The sequence below is a fragment of the Musca vetustissima genome, unplaced genomic scaffold, assembly GCF_032173495.1.
Source record: "Musca vetustissima isolate MV318-11 ecotype Yass unplaced genomic scaffold, APGP_CSIRO_Mvet_v1 utg6110, whole genome shotgun sequence".
Classification (NCBI taxonomy): domain Eukaryota; kingdom Metazoa; phylum Arthropoda; class Insecta; order Diptera; family Muscidae; genus Musca; species Musca vetustissima.
This window is the reverse complement of record NW_026875623.1, coordinates 6,358-31,249: the sequence shown is the minus strand read 5'-3', so window position 1 is coordinate 31,249 and position 24,892 is coordinate 6,358. Positions and strand designations below refer to the sequence as shown.

The 24,892-nt window shown below is 35.1% G+C and overlaps 1 protein-coding gene across 1 annotated transcript in view; it reads left to right on the top strand.

Annotated features, from left to right (window-relative positions):
* Positions 1-9,231, top strand: part of LOC133338146 (uncharacterized) — a gene marked incomplete at its 3' end in the record, with an annotated part of 59,995 nt that extends 50,764 nt beyond the window's left edge. The window contains exons 2-3 of the mRNA XM_061546330.1: positions 3,151-3,317; positions 9,115-9,231. Of these exons, the coding sequence (XP_061402314.1) occupies positions 3,151-3,317; positions 9,115-9,231 (284 nt within the window). The remainder of the gene's footprint in view (positions 1-3,150; positions 3,318-9,114) is intronic.
* Positions 9,232-24,892: the final 15,661 nt, after the last annotated feature.

The following is a 24,892-nucleotide window of genomic DNA, read 5'->3' as shown; positions in this document are numbered from 1 at the left end:
GGCCAAAAAGCAGGCCCCTCCCATTAACTTCCAAATAAGAAAAAATCAGAAAAAAAAAAATCAGAAATTCCCACCAAACAAAAAGAAATGTTAGCAGCAGCTTCAAACATCATAAATCATAAAAGGCAAACAAACATTAAGGCAAATATTATTATAAAAAGAAATATGTGTAATCAAAGAAGTAAGAAAAGAAAGAAAAAATGAAGGAACAAACGAAAAAACATTGACCTTTTTTGGCATTCTTGGCTGGCAGCACATGGCCTGGCCCGGCTGGTCATAATTGCGAACTTTACCTTTTGTTTTAAGAGGCGTCAAGTCATTGGGCGCAAAACAAACAAAACAGCTGCATTGTTTTTTGGGTTTTTTCTTCTTTCTCTCTCCCTCTGTCCCGTTTTTGGATGGTCTTTGGCCTCATTAGAAGCTTGAAGCCCAAACCCCCGACCCTTTCTATTTTCATGAAACTCATGAAGAAGGAATGTGGAGAGTCATGATTTTTGTAATCGACTAATTAATGTTTTATTTTCTGGAAGAGATTTTCCTGCTGGCCTGCCACCTCTACCGTCTCTCCCCATCTATTGTTGGTTGTTCGGGTTAGTGGCCATAATAGAATGTCAATTGCCAGCACGTTTTTATGATGTGGTGTTTCCTCTGTAAAGACACTTATGTTTTTTTTTTGGTTGATGTCCGGTAATGAACTTAATTTTAGCTGGAAATACAAATGACCCTTTCGCTGCTAACTCTCGACCGCTCTTTCTCTCCTTCCACCTAAAAGTAATTGAACCATGACACCTTATGTTGTTATAATTTTTGGTTTTTTTCTTTTTCAGGGTCTCCTTTTCCTACAGATCTGTTCAAGCCAATAATGTTTTTGTCAGTTATTGTAATGGCTTATTAGCGGGCTATAATAAAATGTTTGATTTATGACCTAATGGATTAAGTTCTTCGTACTCTCTTTGCACTTGTTACAAATTAGTTGGAAGGTAGAGTAGTTAGTTTTTTTTCGGATTCTTTGTAAATTGTCGTAGACCATTTCCCCTCCTCTTCACTGCTCACATTTGTTGACATAGTTTTCTTTGCCAAGTTTTTCATAAATGATAATTAACGTTGATTTATAAGAAAACGAAGAAAAAGTGGCTAAGGAGAATTTTTTTATTTATTGCCAACATTTTATTAAAATAATAGACAGTAATTTTCTTTTTGTTATAGACGTGACCTTTTATTAGGTATCACTTCAGCAAAGTTATTTAGGAAGACTTGAAGAACATTTTTTTACCCACTGATTTAGACTTTTTTTTATATAAAAAGCGGAATTCTGCGGAGCCTGAGGAGTATTTTCTGCAGAAAAAAGGCCTGAGTAATTATTTCTATGGCAAAAATACTCCTCACGGATCAACGAATTTTCTGCTATAGGAAAAAGACACCTCAGATGCCTGAGAATTTTTTTTTATAGAAGAAAGACAACTCAAAAACCCAAGGAATTTTTTCTATAGAAAAAAGACACCTCAGAAGCATGAGGATTTTTTATCTATAGAAAAAAGACACCTCAGAGGCCTGAGGAATTTTTTCTCTGAAAAAAAAGACACCTCAGCGGCCAGTGGAATTTTTTCTATAGAAAAAAGACAACTCAGAGGCCTGAGGATTTTTTTCTATAAAAAAGACACCTCAGAGGCCTAGAAAATTACTTTTTTTCATATAAAAAAGTGTCCACAGCGACCTGAGGAATTTTTTCTATAGAAAAAAGAGTCCTCAGCAACCTGAGAAATTTTTTTCTATAGAAAAAAGAGTCCTCAACAACCTGAGGAATTTTTTCTATAGAAAAAAGACACCTCAGGGGACCTGAGGAATTTTTTTTATAGAAAAAAGACACCTCAGCAACCTGAGGAATTTTTTTCTATAGAAAAAAGTGTCCTCAGAGGCCAGAGGAATTTTTTTGTATAGAAAAAAGACACCTCAGGGGCCTGAGGTTTTTTTCCTATAGAAAAACGACACCTCAGGGGCCTGAGGAATTTTTTTCTGTAGAAAAAAGACACCTCAGAGGCCTGAGGAATTTTTTTCTATAGAAAAAAGACACGTCAGGGGCCTGAGGATTTTTTTTCTATAGAAAAAAGACACCTCAGAGGCCTGAGGATTTTTTTTTCTATAGAAAAAAAAAGACACCTCAGAGGCCTGAGGAATTTTTTTCTATAGAAAGACACCTAAGGGGCCTGAGGAATTTTTTCCCATAGAAAAAAGACACCTCAGAGGCCTGAGGAATTTTTTTCTATAGAAAGAAGACACCTCAGATGCCCGAGGAATTTTTTTTCTATAGAAAAAAGGCACCTCAGATGCCTGAGGAATTTGTTTCTATAGAAAAAAGAGTCCTCTGCGACCTGAGGAATTTTTTTCTATAGAAAAAAGAGTCCTCAGCGACCTGAGGAATTTTTTTCTATAGAAAAAACAGTCCTCAGCGACCTGAGGAATTTTTTCTCATAGAAAAAAGACACCCTGAAAAAATTTTGTATAAGATAAGTCATCAGAATAATAAGTCTATAGATAAGTCTATGGAATAAGAAGTCCTCAGTAGTGTGAGGATTTTTTTAAGAAAAAAGAGTCCTACGAAGTTTTTTTTATAGAATAGAATAGAAAAAAAGACGCTTTATAGGCCTGAGAATATTTTTCTATGTTAAAAGGTCCTCAGTGGTCTGAGGAATTTTTTTCTATAGAAAAAAAGACACATCTGAGGCCTGAATATTTTTTTCTATAGAAAAAACATATCGGAGGCCTGAGGATTATTTTCTATAGAAAAAAGACACAAGAAAGAATTTTTTTTCTATAGAAAAAAGGGTCTTCAGGTGCTTGAGGTTTTTTTTTTTTTATAGAAAAACTGTCCTCAGGAGCCTGAGGAATTTTTTCTATAGGAAAAAGTGTCCTCAGGGGCCTGAGGAATGCTTTTCTATAGAAAAAAGACACCTCAGGGCCTGATGATTTTTTTCTATAGGAAAAAGATTATGAGGAATTATTTTCTTTAGAAAAAGACACAAGAAATGTCCTCAGAGGCTGAGGATTTTTTCTATAGAAAAAATCTTTTGATATTTTAGCTGTAAATTTTTTTCCTATACATTTTTTATTTTTTATATATATATAATTAATTGCTGTTTTTTCTCTTTCCAGACAACCACTCAAAGCCAACAACAGCCCTTGATGAATAAATCCAATGATGATCTAAGAAGAAAACGCCCCGAATCCACAAGGCCAAATCACATTTTGCTGTTCACCATCATAAATCCATTCTATCCGATTACAGTTGTAAGTAGACAATTTTCATGTTGTTGTTGTTCGTTTTTACTATTATTTTTATTTTAAAAGTAAACTAGAAAAAAAACAAAAACCTTTAACATGGTGGGTGGGAAGTAACTGAAATAATGGTGATTTGAAAAAATCCGGTAAGACAGACAAATGACAGCCAGCACCATTGAATTGTTGTTGTTGCAACGTGCAACAACCTTTTTGACTAGCTCTTGGGTTATTTTTTACGGATATACATATACAATTTTGTTTTGTTTTTGTTGTTGGTTGTTGTGTCAGTCGCTTGCCTCTGGTCGTCAGTTTCCGCCTGGCAAGGAGGATATAAAAACAACAGTTCTTCTTCTAAGGGTACAATAAAGCAAAAGCAACGACCCACTCAAGTACTTAAGTGTTACACTGGCACTTGAACAGCAACAATAAGTGCAACCAACAACAACAAAAAGCAATAATCCTGCAAACAACAATTTGGTGACAATTTTGTATTTTTTTTTGTTTCTTCAAACATAAGGGCTTTTTGAACAGGGTGAATCGTATATTTGAGTGTGTGTCTATGTGTCTGTGTTTTGTGGCAACATTTAAATGCATAACAAATCTAGGTGTGAAAGACACAACCATTCAGTAATGTTTAGTTAAACGTGCCTGGAACAACCGCAACCCTCTCGCTCTCCACTCGAAGTGTGAAAACAATGCGTTTATTCTTGAACGGGTGTTTTCCTTTCCAGACCCGTCTCTTGGCCATAAAAAAATCCACATCATGAATTTCCATTACCACAGAAAAACGTGTGCCAAATAGGATCACAAAATTGCCCTCCCCTCCTTCCTTACCTTCCTTGCCTCCTCATCCTCTTTTGGCCAGCATTACTAGGTGGTGTAGAACCTAGATAAACTTTACTTCCTTTTAGCCACAGCAAAAACAATAGAGCCAACAAAAAATTGAGGACTACAACGACGAAATCTGTTTTACACTTCTCATGAACACAGAAGAAGAACACAAAAAATTGAAAACTAAGTAAACTGGAAGAAGAAGCAGCACAACATCCTTAAATGGATTATTTTTTACAACACACTGATGCTGAATTATGGCAAGTTAAGGATGTTGTAAAAGAGAGAACGAACGAAAAAACATGACACCGGCAGCAAATTGTTGCAAGTTGTTGACTTAACTGTTACATGATTCTTCAAACGTCTTGCACTGTATTTTTTGGGTGGATGATAGTTTTTTTTTTGCTCGTGGATTCCGTCTGGAGTCTTGTTAAACATATTTTATGTTTCTTTTTTGGCAGAACAACAACTGTCTCACAAAACTTTTGCAAGAGGACAATTTTTATTGATCGAGGAATTTTAACCAGGGGACCTGAGGAATTTTTTTCTATAGAAAAAGCACATCTCAGTGGCCTGAGAAACGTGGGACGTGATGATTTTTTTCTATAGATAACAGACACTTCAGTGGCCTGGAATTCAGGAATTTTATTCAGGAATTTTATTTCTATAGAAAAAAGACAGCTCAGCGGCCTGAGGAATTTTTTTTCTATAGAAAAAAAGACACCTCAGGGACCTGAGGATTTTTTTTCTATAGAAAAAAGACACCTCAGAGACCTAAGGAATTTTTTTCTATACAAAAAAAGACACCTCAGGGCACTGAGGAATTTTTTTTCTACAGAAAAAAGACACCTCAGGGCACTGAGGAATTTTTTTTCTATAGAAAAAAGACACCTCAGTGGCCTGAGGAATTTTCTTAGGGTCCTCAGCGGTCTAAGAATTTTTTTATTAAGAAAAAAATCGATTTTTACATTGAGGAAATATTTTGTCGAACGAAATTTAATTCATTATTGAAAGGTGTTTCTCTCAATAACACCTTTCCTTCCGAATCTCTGTCACATTTTCTATGTCAATATTAATGACAAAAAATCGCAAAACCGCCACTTATACACCACAACAAAAATCTGAAATGTGGTTTTTCTGATGCCAGAGGTTTTTCCTCATATTTGTCATCGGTTTTGTTTTATTTTTTCCTATTTTCTTTGTTTTCACAAATAAGTTTCAATTTCTAATTTGGTTTCGTTTTTACGAAAAACAAAACCGAAAAACAAATATTTACAGTTGATTATTGCTCGGTGTCTGTCTGTTTGTTTGTATTGCTGTGGTTCGGTGTGAAATTGAAAACGTTTGACATTGAAACTCGTTATTACCTTGCCGCGTACATAGGAAAACAAATATAATAAATGCAATTTTTAAATTTCAATTATTACAGAAAAATAAAATTTAGATTGAAATAAATTAGTAGGTGAAGAAGAGACTGGAAAGACACAAACTTGCTTTTGAAACAGATTTTTTGGACATTGGAGTGCCGAAATATAAAGATTTTAGCAAATGGACCATAGTGCGTATATATGGTGACAACACGTATACGCACCCCTTAACATGATCAATACTCCTTAAATTTTCTCATCTATAAAGAGTTGTGGAATTAAAATTCTATAGCTTTTCTTTTAATTATGCTACAGTAACTAATTGTCCTTAATAGATCTTTTGAAGATATTTTTCCTATACTCAAGAGTATCTGCCAAGGTGTTCTACTGCTATTTTTTTCCTGGAATTTTAAAACTGTATTTTGTGCAATTTATTTAGTTTTACCTTCAAATCCATTTCCATTTACAAGTTGTGAGTAATATGTTAACTTTTCCCTTTTAATTTTTATTCCCCCCTGTACAAACTTTTTAATGGCATTGCTGGAAAACTAAGACAGTTTGTCAATTTAAAATAACAACCCTGGTTGGTTAATTGCAAAACTTTCAAGGGAGGGAAAGAAACCGCAAACTTTGCCTCAAGATAACAAATAAGTTACTCGAACATTGACATATTGCAAATATTTGTCATTTACTTTGGAAAAATAAATTTTTGGGGAAATGGTTTTTTTCTACATTTGGCAATAAATTCAAAACTAGGGAAATTTAAGAAGAAAATATCAGCAAAAGTGTATGAAAATAGTTTTAAGGGTCAGATAAATCCCTAGACCTTTAAACCTTTAGAAAAAACTCCTAAGACCTTTGAGTTGTCTTTTTTCTATAGAAAAAATTCCTCAGACCTCTGAGGTGTCTTTTAAATTAATATTTGTTCATTAGTACCACATGGCATATAAGTATTATGTATACGCTCTTATTAATTGGAGCGTATACTTAATGACACCACTTATACGCACCCCGGGGGTTAATATTAAAAAAATTTCCTATTTTCCATGAAATATTTTAAAATTCTGAATCTCTTTTCCTCATTATTGATAATTTTGTTTAATCAAGGCAATTTTATTTAAATTTTTTTTTTTTGGTTCGCCGAACAACCAATATATCTGCATATTAAGCCACCAGATATTAGCCATAACCCAAACAACCACTTAAAACAAACTCCAGCCAACAGACTAACAATGCCAAAAAATATTGGAGAAAAAAAAACCCCTCAAAATGCCTGCAGGATGACTATGATGTTGAATGAATGTTTCAAACTAGAAGAAGAAGCATAACTAATGGTGTTCGGACGGATATTTGCCGGGTCTAATAGACATCTGCTGCTGCAATCTGTCGGTGAGGCTGTACGTCCAACTTTCGGCATAGCAAACGATGAACTCTTTACAATGGACTTGTCCATGTAGTAGCACATCAAAAAAGAGTTATGAGTTTTTTGTCCCCTAAAAAACAAAGTTTTTTTTGGCAATAGAAGTTTTTTTGTTGAGGACTCTTTTGCATCCAATATCAAACTCTGCTTTTGGCCATTATCAGTTTGCAATAATCATTTTTGTGTTTGGACAAATTTCAAGCAAAAAACTGAATATGTTTATTAAGTTTGGCAAAAAACCGAACTTGGCAGTCTCCAATAACCAATGCCAAGGCTTAAATTTCGTTGAGTATTTTTAAATATTTCTCTACTCTGCCATAGAAGTACACAATCCGAGCACCTAAAAGGGGGAGGAGTGAAGGTAGGGTAGGTATATCATTATGAAAATGATGTCATTATTAATAAGCCATTGAAATGAGCAGAAAATTCAATGACATACTTGATTTGCTGGCTGGCAAGCAACCTATGCTGCAATGCCATGTCATTTTATGCTGCCTCTTCTCTGAAATTAAATCGTAGGTTCCTGACTCTGTAGCATAGGAGTTTTGCCAGCCAGCCTGACTGCCTGCCTTGGCTCTTCATTAAATATGCTTACAATTAGATTAGAGAGGAGAGAGTAGAATTCCTCATCCCACTCATCTATGTATGTCATGCCTGAATGCTTGATTAACTAAGTGATTGAAGTTCGTTACCACCAAACCGAACCCCATAAAACCCCCTCTCATAACCAAACCCACCTATATATGATAATGTCTGGGTCTTCCTCATCACCATATAATCATGTGTGTGCGATGTGGTGACTCTTTAATATGCAAACTAACACATAATAACTCTCTTTATGACCATGATTGTCATATGGACTCGGAGATAAACACAGATATATACATTATTAGCTCCCTATTTCGCAACGAGGATGGAGGAAGTAATTTCAAGAAAATTTCTTGCAATAATATTTTTGTAAGTAACGCCAACCCTGAAAATTCCCAAAGAATTTAACAACCTCTATTGCTCTGTGGGTGCCACACGAAAAGAGTCTCTTTCAATACTAATATAGTTTTAAGAGAATTTGTGATTTGGTCCTTCGACATCAGACAGCAGACGATTCTAGACGATTTTTTTCTATAACAATTTTCTTCAGATTCGCTGAATGTGACTTGAGAAAACTGTTGTAGTTTTCTGATCCAGAGGATTTTTTATAGAAAAAACTGTCCTCCTGTTCCTGGCGAATCTTTTCTTTAAGGACCACAGTTCCACTTTTTGTATAGTTTTCCTCAGGAGACCTGAGGATTTTTTTCTATACAAAAAAGTGATTCTGTGGTCCACAGGAATTATTTCTATAGACAAAAAAAGTACTCCGGTGGGCCACAGACATTTTTTCTATAGGAAAAAATTCCTCTGGGTCAGAGGAGTACATTTTTCTGTAGAAAAAATGCCTGTGACCCACTGGACTACTTTTTGTATAAAAAAAATCCTCAGGCCAACCTGAGGTGTCTTTTTCTATAGAAAAAAAAATCCTCAGGTCCCCTGAGGTGTTCCTTTTTCTATAGAAAAAAAATTCCACAGGTCCCCTGGGTTGTCTTTCTTCTATAGAAAAAAAAATCCCCTGAGGTGTTCCTTTTTATATTAAAAAAAATCCTCAGGTCCCCTGAAGTGTTCCTTTTTCTATACAAAAAAATCTCAGGTCCCCTGAGGTGTTCCTTTTTCTATAGAAAAAAATTCCTCAGGTCCCCTGAGGTGTTCCTTTTTCTATAGAAAAAATTCCTCAGGTCCCCTGAGGTGTTCCTTTTTCTATAGAAAAAAATTCCTTAGGTCCCCTGGGGTGTTCCTTTTTCTATAGAAAAAAATTCCTCAGGTCCCCTGAGGTGTTCCTTTTTCTATAGAAAAAAATTCCTCAGGTCCCCTGAGGTGTTCCTTTTCCTATAGAAAAAAATTCCTCATGTCCCCTGAGGTGTTCCTTTTTCTATAGATAAAAATTCCTCAGGTCTCCTGAGGTGTTCCTTTTTCTATAGAAAAAATTCCTCAGGCCCCCTGAGGTGTTCCTTTTTTCTATAGAAAAAATCTTCAGGTCCCCTGAGGATTTTTTTTCCTATTTTCCTCCCTCGTATCTTGTGTATATGTGTTTTTGTATGTATGTGTGTGTGTCAGGACACACATGCATTTGATGCATTAAATATTATCTGTACATTTTGCATTTCTCTATTATTGCACCCCAACCTCCAGACAGGAGACTACCAGACAACCAGATGACAGATCGGCCAGTTTTCATAATGGACAAGCCATGCCAAGTCCCCACTCATCCCAACCTAACTTTTCTGCCAAGATATGTCTATTTGATGGGTAATAATGGCATGAGTTCACGGTCCAATGAGTCTTTTGAGTAGCATACCATCGGGTCTAAGGACGAAGGAGAACGAATCGGATGGACGGACATCTAATGTTTACCCAATAATGCCGATATGCCGAGTGATGGTGGTGTGGTGTAAACTAAAATGATAGCTAACCTCCAAGCATGTAAGGATGGCTGGCTGACGGGGTGAATGATTATTGAGTGTTGGATGTCACAGATAAATGACATGCATGGGATGGATCTGGCCTGGGGAGATCTTCTCCTCCTGATGTGCAAAAGTATGTAATGCCTTTTGTTGTTGTTCAAGTTATCGATATGTGAATGCATTCTGCATTGATGCTTCTGTCATTTAACAATCTAATGCTTGGTTGGTATTGGAAAGGAGAGGAAGCAGAGGCAGAGACAGCAGGCTATTGCTAACATATTCTATAGATTTCCGATTATGCTGACTGCCTGCAATCAATGCTCTTTTTTATTTCGAAGCTGCCATCGATGTGTAAGGCAGTCTGCCAGTGGCTGAATGTTTGGCCTGTATCATTGATTACCAGTGATGGCGCTGGTGGTAGTTCGGTTTTGCTGCCGATCCTGATACCCATTGAATGTCGCCTTCTGATGGCGCTCTCTATGTGTGTGTGAGTGTGCCTGTTTTGTGTTGTGTGTGATATGTCTTCATATGTCAAGTGTATGACATTTTTGACATTCTGTTGATTTTTCCAGTAGTTGAACAGACATAATCACTATGGCCTTTTTTTTCGTTTGGTGTGGTGGTACTAAAATCGACCTCCTGCCTTCATCCTCCAAGCATATAGTGGGTGTGTGGATCGGCTATTGTTTATTTATTTTCTTGCTGCCTGGCTGCATGCCTTTCAATGTGCAGCTCCTCTGCCTTTTTCATTTATTCAGCATCGTCTTTCAGGTTTCTTTCCGGGGAAATTTGTAAGGGAAGAGGAGGAGATCGAAGTATGTGGGGTTGGGGGATCTATGTATAAATCACAAAAATGAACTATGCCTTAATTTAGTGGTCTGGAGGGGAGGGTGGGAGTTGAGTAGTACCAGTAAATCATGTAAACTACATGGCTGGCGTTGTGCATCATATTTCCGTCTAATGGCTCAAGGGGCTCGAAGTTGGTATGTGTGTGTTTGCGAAGGCTCTGGCAGCCAAGGAAATTCTGACGTTGATGAGTGCGTTTTCTTTTTTTGTTCGGGTATTGAATTTCAAAGGATGTTTTTAAACAAATATTTACCTTCCTTAACATCATTGTGTGGAGACGATTGTCATCATCAGGGTGATGGATGAGGGTTAAGGGTGTGGTGGGCACCTAGGTGAGAGTGTTTGTTTTTTTTCTGGAGTCCCAACATGTGTTAAATGTAAAGATGAACACAAAAAACTGTCATGGAAATCCATCAAAATTCCGAACTATTTTTGGAAGAGGGAGACGATATGGAGGGAAGTATTCATTTTATTTTCTCTAGAAACCTTTTTAAACCCTCCCCAACCTTTTTAAAGGTCCCACAATTTTTTTCTGTTATTTTCATTTTCCATAAATCATTTTATTTATTTTTTTTGGCTACTGTACATTTCACGTTGAAAGCGGATTCCCAGGGATTTAATTGAGTTTTCACTGCATTCCAGCAATGGAGCCAGCCTCCTTATTCCAGCCGACTTTTTTTCCGAACCCTCTATTGTATGGCATTTCGGGCAATAAAGAATTAAATTTTTATTACAATATTTCTCTATGCATTTTTTCCATAGCAAATATATATTTTTTTGCATTTTGGAGTTCTGCATCGGCCAGCACCATCTCTGGAAATTGCCATTTTGTTGTATAGCTATTGTTGTTGTGATGTATATCCATATAAAAATAACAAATATCCACTTGGTTTGGTTGGGTTTTTATTATGATTTCCCAGGCTGGCCCAGGGACACATCCATCCAGCAGCCAACCATACACCATCCAACCAAAACCATTACCACGGTCATCCATTCATCCGACTACCTCCACCACCACCATGCCAGTTATGTTCTACCATGCATATATAACTATACCGCAGATGTTGTGTAGCTTTTCATGTCCAAAATTCCAGTCGAAACCAAGTCAATCTCTCAGGCCTAGATATATTTGAAACATGGACAGTGGGACATAGTAACTTTTAGTATATAAAAAATCTATTCCACATGGCCTAAAGAATATTTTTCTATAGAAATAAGACACTCAGGGGCCTAAGGATTTTTTCCTACAGAAAAAGACATCTCAGGGTCCTGCGGAATTTTTTCTACAGAAAAAAGACACCTCTGGGGACCTGAAGATTTTTTCTATAGAAAAAAGACTCTTCAGGGTGCTGAAGAATTGTTTCTATAGAAAAAAAGACACCTCTGGGGATTTGAAGATATTTTTCTATCGATAAAGGAACAACTCAGGGATCTGAGGATTTATTTTCTATCGAAAAAGGAACACCTCAAGGGACCTCAACCTCAGCGAGGTTGAGGAATTTTTTCTATATAAAAAGACACCTCAGCGAGGTTGAGGAATTTTTTCTATAGAAAAAGACACCTCAGCGGGGTTGAGGAATTTTTTTCTATAGAAAATTACACCTCAGCTGGGGTGAGGAATTTTTTTCTATAGAAAAAGACACCTCAGCGGGGCTGAGGAATTTTTTTCTATAGAAAAAGACACCTCAGCGGGGCTGAGGAATTTTTTTTATAGAAAAAGACACCTCATAGAAAAAGACACCTCAGCGGGGCTGAGGAATTTTTTTCTATAGAAAAAGACACCTCAGCGGGGCTGAGGAATTTTTTTCTATAGAAAAAGACACCTCAGCGGGGCTGAGGAATTTTTTTCTATAGAAAAAGACACCTCAGCGGGGCTGAGGAATTTTTTTCTATAGAATAATACACCTCAGCGGGGCTGAGGAATTTTTTTCTATAGAAAAATACACCTCAGCGGGGCTGAGGATTTTTTTTTCTATAGAAAAAGACACCCAGCGAGGGTGTGGAATTTTTTTTCTATAGAAAAAGACACCTCAGCGAAGTTGAGGAATATTTTATATAGAAAAAGAAACACCTCATGGGACCTGAGGAATTTTTTCCTATAGAAAACGGAATACCTTAGGGGACTCGAGGATTTTTTTTCTATAGAAAACGGAAATCCTCAGGGGACCGGAAGAATTTTTTTCTGTATAATTTTCTAGTCCCTCAGGGAACTTGAGGATTTTTTTTTATGAAAAAAGTCGCCCTCGACTAGTGCATTTTTTCCTATAGAATAAAGTCATCCTCAGGGTATCTGATGAATTTTTTTTCTATAAACAGACATCTCAAGAACCTGAGGATATTTTTGCTATAGAAAGATACTGGCCTCAGGGACCTGAGACTTTTTTCTATAGATCCATGAGGTCTTCCTCTGCTCCTTCCACTGTGAACTGCCCATGTCTTCCTTCGTCCACCTCCTTGCTGCCATTATTTTATTTTATGCTGCACAAATATGACTGGTGTTGGAGGAGGGGGTGGAGAGGGGGAGCTGAAAAGCCATTTTAAAATGCATTCACTTATTTTTTGGTGGATATTTTGTGGTTACAATTTTCCCTGTTGTCGTTATCATTGATGGCGTTTTTTTGTGCTGCTCGTCTTTTGCCTCGTATTATTTCGTTTAATGTTTTTCTGTTGTTGTTATTGTTGGCCATAAAGCAGCCGCCAGGAAGCACAATGATGCATTTGCATATTGTTGTATGCTGCATCGTTCGCTCGCTCGTTCCTTTCTCTCTTTGTTAATAATTTAATAATTCGCCGGAGGGATGGGGGAGGGGGTCGGGCGGCCAGGAGGACCACCAAATAAATTGTTAAATACATTCATTATTCAACGATAGTTTTCACAACTTTTGAAAAATTAAATCAAACCGACACAACAGAACAGCAGCTAAGGTAGAAATAATGCAATGATGTTGGGAGTAGAATAGCATGAGCAGAGAGGGGTGCCGCGGGGAGTTGGAATAATAAAAGAAAAAAAACTATATATAACTAAATTAAATTGTTATATATATTCGTGAATTAATTTACTTTGGGAATGGTGTTTTAAATAAATTGATATAATATTTTTATTATTTATTATTATTTTGAACACAAAAAAAAATCTGATTAAATTATTATCACACGCAAAGAGAGATGATGGATGACGAGAATAAAAAACAGATTTTTATATATGAAATTGAATTTATTTTTTTTATTGCCTGTGTGTTTTTTCGATATCATATTTAATTTCCTGTATTAAATTGATACACTTTTTTCGTATTAAAATAATAAACATATATTAATTTTCGTCGCAGTAGTCCTTTTTTCTATAGAAACAAATTTCTCTGGGCCAGAGAACTAGTTTTTTTATAGAAAAAAATCCTCCGGGCCAGAGGAGTTCTTCTTTCTAATGAAAAAAATTCCTCTGGGAATTAACTACTTTTTTCTATAAAAAAATCCTCTGGTCTCGAGGAGTACCTTTTTCTATAAAAAAATCCTTTAACCCAGAGGACTACTTTTTTCTGCAAAAAGGAATTCCTCTGTCCCAGAGGCCTCCTTTTTTCTATAGAAAAAAATTCCTCAGGGCCAGAGGCCTCCTTTTTCTATAGAGAAAAATTCCTAAGGGCCAGAGTCCTCCTTTTTTCTATAGAAAAAAATTCTCTGGGCCAGAGGACTACTTTATTCTATAGAAGAAAATCCTAATGACTATTCCATTAAAACTGAATAAATAATACTTTTCAAAAGTCCCTGTTCATTAAAGGATAATTTGTTTTCCGATTTCTATTTTTCTTTGAATTCTTGAATGTATGAATAAAATATTTACATTTTTTCGACATTAACTATTGTCAGAGTAGAGTCAACTACAGTGTGTAATTGTAGTAGTTTCAATACTAAACCAAACTATTGACTCAAATATCGTTATGAAACCAAACAGAAAAAGGGATATTTAGAAAGGCAGGCAGGCAGTGTGGGAGGAAGGGAGAGAGGTGTCAACGAAAACTATACTTCTCATGTTACCCAGCAGCCATTCATGGACTCGTCGTTATGTGTTCGTACTTTGTTAGCTGCTACAACAATTACAATTGGTTTTGAATACATGAATATAAATCACTGGCAATAGCAGCAACAACAACACCTACAACAACAAAAACTAGGAATTACCAAATAATGGATGTGGTAACATTTGCAGAGACAGATAAAAAAAAACTCCTTTCAAACGAATGGTGGTAAAGAATAAAATTCTCAGGAAAACACACACACAAACTATATGACTGCCTGACAGACAGACAAACTGACTGAATGACAAAAGCAAAAGGATTTTCTTCAAAGTCTAACGACGACTGCTGTTTCAGCAAACAAAATTATACACCCAGCATTCGGTGTGTCTGTCAGGCTGACTCTACTTGGGCTTTGGGTATCAGAGTCTATAGCAAATGGAAGAACTACTATGATGATGTTGAGAACTCCCCATAAAAAATCTCAGTTTCTATGCAAATAGCCAAAGCCAAGCTCCATCCACACAACTGCTACGACTGGAAAGCAGCAGCATTTATCTTGGAATGGAATTTAAATGTCTAGGCACCCACCAACTAGCAATGGAGGAGTAGTAAGCAAAAAATTGCATACGAAATTTTGAAATGCCTCAAACAAAAACCCAATACAAAATCTATGGCCAAATTATATTCAGCAAATAGCATTAATACAATAGAGAGAGAGAAAGAGAGAGGAAATAGAAGCAATAAAAACACAAAGGAGAAAAAGAGTAGGGGAGATTTATTGTTGGAATAATGGAGATTCGATTTAGAAAATAGTGGAGGAGTTTTAACAGGTATTGAGGATTTTTTTCCATTTGGAAAAAGTAGTCCTCTGATCCACAGGAATTTTTTCTATTGAATAAAAGTAGTCCTCTGATCCACACAACTGCTACGACTGGAAAGCAGCAGCATTTATCTTGGAATGGAATTTAAATTTCTAGGCACCCACCAACTAGCAATGGAGGAGTAGTAAGCAAAAAATTGCATACGAAATTTTGAAATGACTCAAACAAAAACCCAATACAAAATCTATGGCCAAATTATATTCAGCAAATAGCTTTAATACTATACAGAGAGAGAGAGAGAGGAAATAGAAGCAAAAAAACACCAAGGAGAAAAAGAGTAGGGGAGATTTATTGTTGGAATAATGGAGATTCGATTTAGAAAATAGTGGAGGAGTTCTAACAGGTATTGAGGATTTTTTTTCCATTTGGAAAAAGTAGTCCTCTGGTCCACAGGAATTTTTTCTATTGAATGAAAGTAGTCCTTTGACCGGATTTTGTTTTCTACAGGAAAAAATAGTCCCGTAGTCCACAAGATTTTTTTCTATTGGTCCACATGTATTTTTTCTATAAAAATATTAGTCCTATGATACACATGATTTTTTCTTTTCTATAGAAAAAAGTAGTCCTGTGGTTCACAGGAATTTTTTTCTATCGAAAAAAGTAGTCCTGTGGTCCAAAAAAAATTTTTTTTATAGAAAAAAAGTAGTCCTGTGATCCGCAGGAATTTTTTCTAAAAGAAAAAGTAGTTTGTAGAGACCTGATGATTTTTTTCTATTGAAAAAAGTAGTCCTCAGGGCACTGAAGATTTTTTTCTTTGAAAACGTAGTCCTCAGGGAACTGAGGAATTTTTTTCTATAGAAAAAAAATCATCCTACGGCACTGAGGATTTTTCTCTATAGAAAAAAAGTAGTCCTCAAGGCACTGAGGAATTTTTTCTATAGGAAAAAAGTAGCACTCAGGGCACTGAGGATGTTTTTCTATAAAAAAATAGTCCTCAGGGCACTGAAAATTTTTTTCTATAGGAAAAAGAGATTTCAGTGGTCCTGATAAATTGTTTTCTATAGGAAAATAGTCATCTGGCCCAAATGATTGTTTTTTTTTTCTATAGTAAAAAGTCATCCTACCGCACTGAGAATTTTTGTTTCTATAGAAAAAAGTTCATACCCCTATACAAAAATATACCATTGGTCTAGAAGATTTTTTTCTATAAAAAACGACACTTCAGGGCACTGTAGATTTTTTCTATAGAAAAAATTTCTCTGGAACTGAGGAATTTGGGTCCACGTCAGAATGAATTGTTTTCCATGGAAAAAATTAGTCCTCTGGCTCTGATGAGTTTTTCTATAGAAAAAAGACACCTCAGGACACTGAGGAAATTTTTTCTATAGCAGTAAAAAATAGTCCTCTGGTCCAAAGAAATTTTTTTCTATAGAAAAATATAGTCCTTTCGCTTTCTGATCTCCTAAATTTTATGCTCAAATGACTGTAGCTTTCTAACAAATCCGAAAGCTTTAAGCTTGCTATTTTTTGCGAAAAGTTTGCCTGGCCATTTTATTGGCTATTAAATAACATTTACAAGGAGACAAGGAGAAGGGCTCAGGACGGAAGTGGTACTAAGCCTAACATTTTTATTGGCCTAAAGTTTTGGGATTTTTTACAACAATTTAAAACCATGAAGAAGAAGAGCGAAAGAAATCCACTTAAAGTTTTTCCACCTTCACACACATATATATCTCTTACCCTATAGAAAGGGTTGGTGCTGTTAAATCCTCCTCCAAATACGTGCCCACCCTCACTACCAACCACTTGGCGAATTTGAAGAGGCAGTTGAAAGTTTTCTCATAAAATTCCAACACGATGTTTTTTGTTCATATGTTTGTTGTTGTTGTTGTTGAATTTTGTTGCCCAAGAACACTTGGAAATGTAAAAGATCACTGCGCCGAAGAAGAAGTGATGGTGGAAGAAGAAGAGAAAAACTTAATATGGCCAAAGACGTGGCCTAAGGAAATAAAAGTTTTTTTTTTTTAAGAAAAAGAAGAAGGAAGTGTGCTGCTGCCTAGCAAGAGGAGCTCCACCCGCAACAACATCTACCTTAGCTGCCTTGTCATTCAACAACTCACCATCTAAGTTCCTGTCATATGTCGAACATTTCCGCTTTTGGCCCACCAGTCGTCAGAAGAACAACGGGAATACAATTTACCCATAGACAGATAGATATGTGAGAGTCTCTGTGTGTATGTGTGTGTGGTTGGCTGGTTTTGTGGTGGTCTGTGTTGTTGTTGTTTTTTGGTTATTGTCAAATATTGAAAACAAATTGAAAATTTGGTTTAGCCGAACAGCAACAGCAAATTGCTTGGCGTTTTCCACCTTCTCCCTACACCTCTCCTCCCTCACCCGACTATTTTTGATGAAGAGAAAATGTTAGTGGCATTGGCTGGCATGGCAAGTGAATCATTCCATTTCAATTCCATTCAATTTCTATGCCATTTATTTTTTTCCTATTCTAAATTTATTTGATTGGTGGATTTTTCACTTAGCCAAAATGTGGGCAAGGGGTGGTAGGGTAGGAGAACTGTCTAAGCCATTCAATCATTTTGTTTGAGGGGTTAGGTATTTTGTTTTCGTTTTTATTTTCTATTTTGCATTTGCATTAAGTTGTCATGTGCAGCCTCAACGCCTTGTAGTTTGACATACAACATGACATTTCATTTGGGGGTGGGGTAGAGAAAAGAGACGGGAAGCGGGGGAAGAAGAGAGCCTAACAAATATTTCATGAGAACGAGAGAAGAAATCAAATGCTGAAATAAACTAAATTTGACTAAAGAAAAATTAGAACAAACTTTTAAATGACACATCAATGAGGAGAGAAGTACTCAGGAGAACAGTGTGTGGTGGGGGAGATGACAGGAGAGTCTGCTTTCCTGTGATTGATGTCTTGCTGATGAAAAAATACACAGCAAATCCGGCAAAGCTCTGCTGAGCAGCTTTGACAGCCATCACCAACGACGACATGAAATAACAAAAACACATTAAAACCCAAACGGAATGAAATAAAAAAACAAATTGTCTATTCGAATTTTGGTGGTGACCAATAGCTCGTTTTTTTTTCTTGGTGGACTCATCAGAAACCTCCTCATTGTTTTCACTGAAAATTCTTCTTCATGTTTTCGTAATCCGTTTTGTGCATGTGCACACGTTTCAAGTGTCATCAAATGTCAAAATATTAACAAACTAAATATGAATGATTGCTGCGGGCAGAGATTTTCAAGAGCACTTCAACGCCAGAGAAGCAGCATTGTTTCGGAAAAATGCGATGAGTCTTTTTTTTTCTTCAAGCAAAATTGAGTCATCAGTGCAAAAAAATCAATTTTAAAGAAAATATGCATAATAAAAATTACTTAATATTTTTCATTAAATCTGGAAAAATTGAATGTCTGTTTTTTTGCTTCAGTAGGTCAGGGACAGAATTGGTCAAAAAATAACAAAAAACATTTGAACGGTGACTAATTGGAATTTTTTTCTACAGAGAAAAAACAAATCAGGGCACTGAGGATTTTTTTTCTATAGAAAAAAGACACCTCAGGGCACTGAGGAATTTTTTTCTATAGAAAAAAAGACACCTCAGGGAATTGAGGATTTTTTTTCTATAGAAAAAAATACACCTCAGGGCACTGAGGAATTTTTTTCCATAGAAAAAAAACACCTCAGGGCACTGAGAAATTTTTTTCTATAAAAAGCATTTCAGGGCACTGAGGGATTTTTTTCTACAGAGAAAAAACGAATCAGGGTACTGAGGATTTTTTTCTATAGAAAAAAGACAACTCAGGGCACTGAGGAATTTTTTTCTATAGAAAAAAAGACACCTCAGGGCACTGAGGAATTTTTTTTTTATAGAAAAAAGACACCTCAGGGCACTGAGAAATTTTTTTCTATAAAAAGCATTTCAGGGCACTGAGGAATTTTTTTCTACAGAGAAAAAACAAATCAGGGCACAGATGATTTTTTTCTATAGAAAAAAGACACCTCAGGGTACTGAAGAATTTTTTCTATAGAAAAAATACATCTCAGGGCACTGAATAGAAAAAATACATCTCAGGGCACTGAGATTTTTTTTTTCTATAGAAAAAATACTCGTCAGGGTACTGAGGAATTTTTTTCTATTAGACAGGACACTGAGGAATTTTTTTCTGTAAGCTTTTCCTGATTGGATGAACTAAAAGCCAAGTCAAGCTATATTTTAAGTTGTTAAAAGAAATAAACATAATTACAGAAAAATGACGACATCAAATATGCAACATTATGTTGCACATGGTGTGGCCTCATGATAAAGAATAAAAACTTGAAAAATAAACCCCCTAAAAATGTGGCTGTCCCTTGAACAAAAAAAGATTGTGGTAATGTTGCAATGTGGCATGTGGTAAGACAATTTAGTATCGTTGACACAAGCGGCAGTAGCACGTCTTGTGTTTTCATTGCAGTTCAGTGCAGCAACAGCAGCTCAAGTCAAGATGTCTTTTCAGTTACAACTACCCTCCAAATGACATTTTTCAGTGGTCGGGGGTTCTAAAAAATAATGTTTCCCCCAACAACAACAAAATGCCACTCAACAGGCTTTAATGTTTTTTTTTAGTATTCATGTCTCGCATTTTCCATCTTTTGGTGGTACGTTTTCCTACCAACATCTTCTTTAAGGATGTGCGAATGTTGTTTCTTTTCTCTCGCATGGCTGCAGTGGCAACATTTCAAGTGTTTGCCACACATGCAAGGCAACCCCTCGTCCCACACTCAGTGTGGCATTAACAACTCTTGATGTTGCTGCCACTGCTGCTCTTCATGAACATTTATTTAATTCATGTCTACTTGAGAGCAGCAACTAAAACCCCAACATTTTCCCCCCCTTTTCAAGCCAAACATTTTTTGGGCGTTTATTTTCTTGGGGTATTCTCATTCATGGCCAGTGAAGTGGTGGGTGAGACCAGAATTTTTAGTGGGAATAGTTTTTTAGAAAAAAAGGATTTTTTTTTTGAAAGGGAGACGGGAATGAGGAATTGAAACACAAAACATGGAAAACAAAAATCCTTTATCGTTGTACCATCAGCCATCACACACTAACAAGCAAGTCATTCAGTCAAGTGTAACTAACCAATGTTGCTGTTGCTGCTCCTCTTATTGGTTTCTATAAATTTTTAGATGGTTTTTTGTTTAACTGGGTATTTTTTTTTTGTTCTCCCTCAAAAGTTCTCCTTTGTTGGTTTGTTTTCAAAACACACACAAAACTGAAATTCCAGGAATTCAATTCGAATGTATGCGGAAAAACTTATTAGTTTTTTTAAGTTTTGGTTGCCGATTACACACCCACTCACACACCCCTCCTGAGAAGAACATCACGTAAATCCTGCCAAGGGTTATTGATGGTTAGCCAAACTGCAAACAAAAAACACCCAGAAAACAAATCTATCTGCCAATTGTAAACTCCTTTTCTATGCACGAAGTTTTGTATTTTTTTCTTTTAGCTTATAGAAGTGGATTTTTTTCCTAATATGCTATAAAATTCAGTGTTCATTTTAGATGAGAAGAAGTCGAAAATAACAAATACAAAATTTATTGGCAATCAATGAAATAACAGTTTTCACATCATTTTCTGCACTACAACAAGTCTACAGAAAAAAATCATCACCTAATGAGAGTAGATTAAAAAATCCTCAAAGAAAAATAAAAAACAAAATTCACAGACCCTCGGGATATATATAAAAAATGCACCGGCCCTTCATTATCTGCATTATCATTATCTGCACTACAACAAAAAATTTAATTCAATTAAATCACAAAAAATTAAATTTTCATACAAAACACATTTTTCTGCAGAAAACCTGTGCTGAAATTTTGTTATTTGGGGCTTATGAATAATTTTAATACAAATACCATTGTACGTATACGTGTTGTCAACATGTATACGCCTTAACCCATAGACAGACCCTCAGGGCTGTCTTTTTTCTATAGAAAACAAATCACAGATCTCCAAGAATGCAATTTTTATAGAAAACAAAAATTTTGTATAGAAAAAGTTCACAGACCACTGGGACTGTATTTTTTCTATATAAAAAAATACACAGACTCTTATGACTGTCCTTTTCTGGTATAGAAAAAAAGCATATAGCCTCAGGTCTTTTTTCCGAGTTTTTTTCCTAAAAATTTACAAAATGTTCTAAGAAGTAGAAATTCACAGGCCATTCTCATTTTACGAACTCAGGTCTGTCTACTTTTTTCTATAGAAAAAAATCACAGACCCTCGGGACTGTGTTTTTCTGTAGAAAAAAATTACAAATCCTCGGGAATATATTTTTTTCATAGAAAAAAATCACAGAACTTCGGAACTGTCTTTTTTCTATAGAAAAAATTCACAGACCCTCGGGACAGTTTTTTTTCTTTAGAAAAAAAAAATCACAGACCCTCAGTTTTTCTGTATTTTCTTCTAAAGACAAAAATTCACAGACCCTCAGGTCAGTCTGATTTTATCTGTAGAAAAAATTCACAGACCCTTAAGTATGTCTAATTTTTTCTATACCCTCAGGCCTTTTCTTTTTTATTTGATTTTCTTATGGAATCCAATTTATATGGAGAAAACGTGATTTAAAATTTATCTATTTGGGTCGTATGATTAATTTTAAAACAAATGCCATGCTGCGTATACGTATTGTCAACACGTATACGCCTTTACGGGGTAAATTTATTTTTAATATCAGGATTTATTAATAAATTCCCAATAGATAACAAATTCATTTCCCATTTTTCATTTCTTTTGTTTATATTTTTTCTTTCATAAAGTTTTTCCTTAGAAATTTTCCCTGAAGTTGATAAATTATAACACTCAGCAAGCGAGCGCAACATATTAGCTTCATATTTGAAAGAAAGATAGAAAGAAAAAAACGTTTTAGTGTCAATTAATGCTAATTAAATTTGCCATAAACTCACTTGACAGCGGAGCAACAACAACAACAAAATGTTGCTGCCACGCCACTTGTGGCTGACTGGCTGTCTGCCTCAGGCCATATTCCGCTTCTTCTTCTTCCATATTTTCTTCATTAACTGTAGACAAATCTAATGCAACATTTAATTGTCAACTATGCCGTAATGCTGTCTGCATTGTTTAGACGATGTAGCAGAAAGCTGCAAAAAAAATGTTCAGAATTAAGTGTGAACATTAAAAAGAAGAACTCTTCAGCAAACAACGACGACCATCATCATTGTCATTATTATCTCTTCTCTGGTGCTTTGTCTTTGTTTCATCTTCTGGGTTATTCTGCAGAGCAAATAAGATGTGTGCACAACCCTAGGGCAAAGTAAACTAGCAAAAGTGTTCTCCGTCGGTCCATATTAACATATGTGCGGCAGGCAACAGCAGCAGTCATAGCATTGGCTGCAGTATCATTATTAACATTTGTCCTGCGTTCCATCATTTGCGAGAAGTGAAGCAGTAGTAGCAGCAGCATGTGTGTGGATTTTTTGTAATGTTAATTATGGCCAGCGTTTGGAAGAGACATCTCTGAGAGGGATACAGATAGGAAAAAATAGCAACAGCATATTTTTTGTTGCACACATATAGGGCCAGCTATTTGCTAGAAGTGATATGCAAATAAGCATTTGATAAGTGGCAATGTGTGCAGATTTTTTTTCGTTTCTTCTTGGAAAATTAATTTAGTTGGATTAAATGGAGTTAAAGTGTTAGAGGAAACTTCAACTTCAGGGGTCGAATGATTAATTTAAATATCAACAATTATGGGGGCGTATGATTTATTTTAATAGGTAACAGTACAAGGGGCGTATGATTGATTTAAATTAAAATGCCAAAAATGGCGTATGAGTGATTTAAATTCGTAATAAATATGGAATACATTGAACATGGAAACATTATATTAATTTTAATAAAAGAAGTCTAAGGAGCGTATGATTGATTTAAATTAAAATACTACAGGGGCGTATAAGCAATATAAATTATTTATAAATCGAGGACCTAAAAAATATTTCAAATTTGTAGTTTATGAAAGGATAAGAACAATATTCAACAATAAATTCTCCTGATTTATCATATACAAATTCCAAAGCATAAAACCATAACTTCCCATTAAATACCAAAAAATATTAATATTAAAAAAATGTCAAATTAAAAATATATCCTCCCACAAAAAAAAAAAAAATTGAGACCTATTATATTAAAAAAAGACTTTCCATATTAAAAGTAATTAAACATAATTACAGAACAAAACTTTCTGCTATGACACAAATTTTGTTGTGAATTGTTTTTTAGGCCAGACGACATGCATTACGGCTTGGTTGTAACCGCCAAAGGGCACACATATATTTTTTAAGTATTTTTCCAGCCCCCAATAATAGTAGTCGGCAGTAGGCCAAACTCAAATATGTTAAATACAAACATTTAATGCATGGTTAATAATTTTTTGTTGTTTTCCACATCCAAAAAAAAATATATATATATATATATGTGAAAATTAAACAATATATAGAGCATGGCATAAAAAATCAACAGCCCCAAAATTACACATCAACTTAATGTAAAATACTATCAACTATATGGGGGAGATTAAATCGGGGTTTTTTTTCCTGCCCCAATTTTTCGTGACACAAATAATTAAATGGGTCCCCTAGAAAAAGTTGCGACAAAAAACATTACATTACGAAAGATGAATTAAATATATAACATTTAATGACAATTACAATAATATTCAGTAATTATATATAATGGGTTCGAGTATTTAAAAGAATTTTGTTCTTTTTTTAATTTTGTATAATAGTGTAATTTTCTGAAAGATAATAGGGACGTATGATTGATATTAATTGCTGTACCATTGGGCGTATAAGCATTGAAATTTTAAATACTAATTATATGTCACCTAGGACTAATGTGGATAGAAGACAAGTTATTTTTCATACCAAGGAAATTATTTCTGAAATCTAGTTAATTTTTTTTTCTATAAAAAAGTAATTCCTCTAAGGATCTGTAATTTTCTTTATAATGTGCAAAATCAATCCAATGGTTTTACGATTTTTTTTCTAAAGAAAAATTCAGTCCCAGGTGATTTTTTCCATAGAACACCACAGTCTCAAGACTCGCAAGACTATAGAAATATTCTGAAAGATAATAGGGTCGTATATTTAATATTAATTGTTGTACCAAGGGCGTATAATTATTGAAATTAAAAATATAAATCATATGTCACCTAGGATTATCGTGAATAGAAGACACGCTATTTTGCATACAAAGAAAATGGTTTTTGAAGTCTAGGTAATTTTTTTTATTAAAAAAAAAAAAATAATTTCAAGGCCTTAAATTTTTTTAGGGGTTACAAGATTAGTTCAAACAAAACCAAAAATGTACCCCTATTTTGTTGAGATTTATTTAAAATTTTTTGGCTTCTTCGTCATTTGTTGGTAATTATTTTCGTTTCTGTTTTTTCTTTAAACTTCCATCTGTTCTAGCTTTTGCATAATAATCTTCTTGTCCTTTCCATTCGATCCATTCTACACTTCATTTTCTATGAAAGTCACGTTCATAACTATACCTTAAGCTACAAAAAGCAGGTCATTGTCATTCGATGCTTTTGAAATAGCAATTACACCCTGGTGTGCTCCTGGTGATGGAGATTTTTCGCGGGAAATATGCAACAACAGAATTCGTTTTTTGTTTAAGCAAATTCTATTGCAAATGGCTTCTTTTTAAAATACCTTGACAATGGTGTTCCATGGCGTTTTTTTGTTGTTGTTTAGATTTTATATTTCTTTGATGGCAATTTTCAATAATTATCTTCAATAT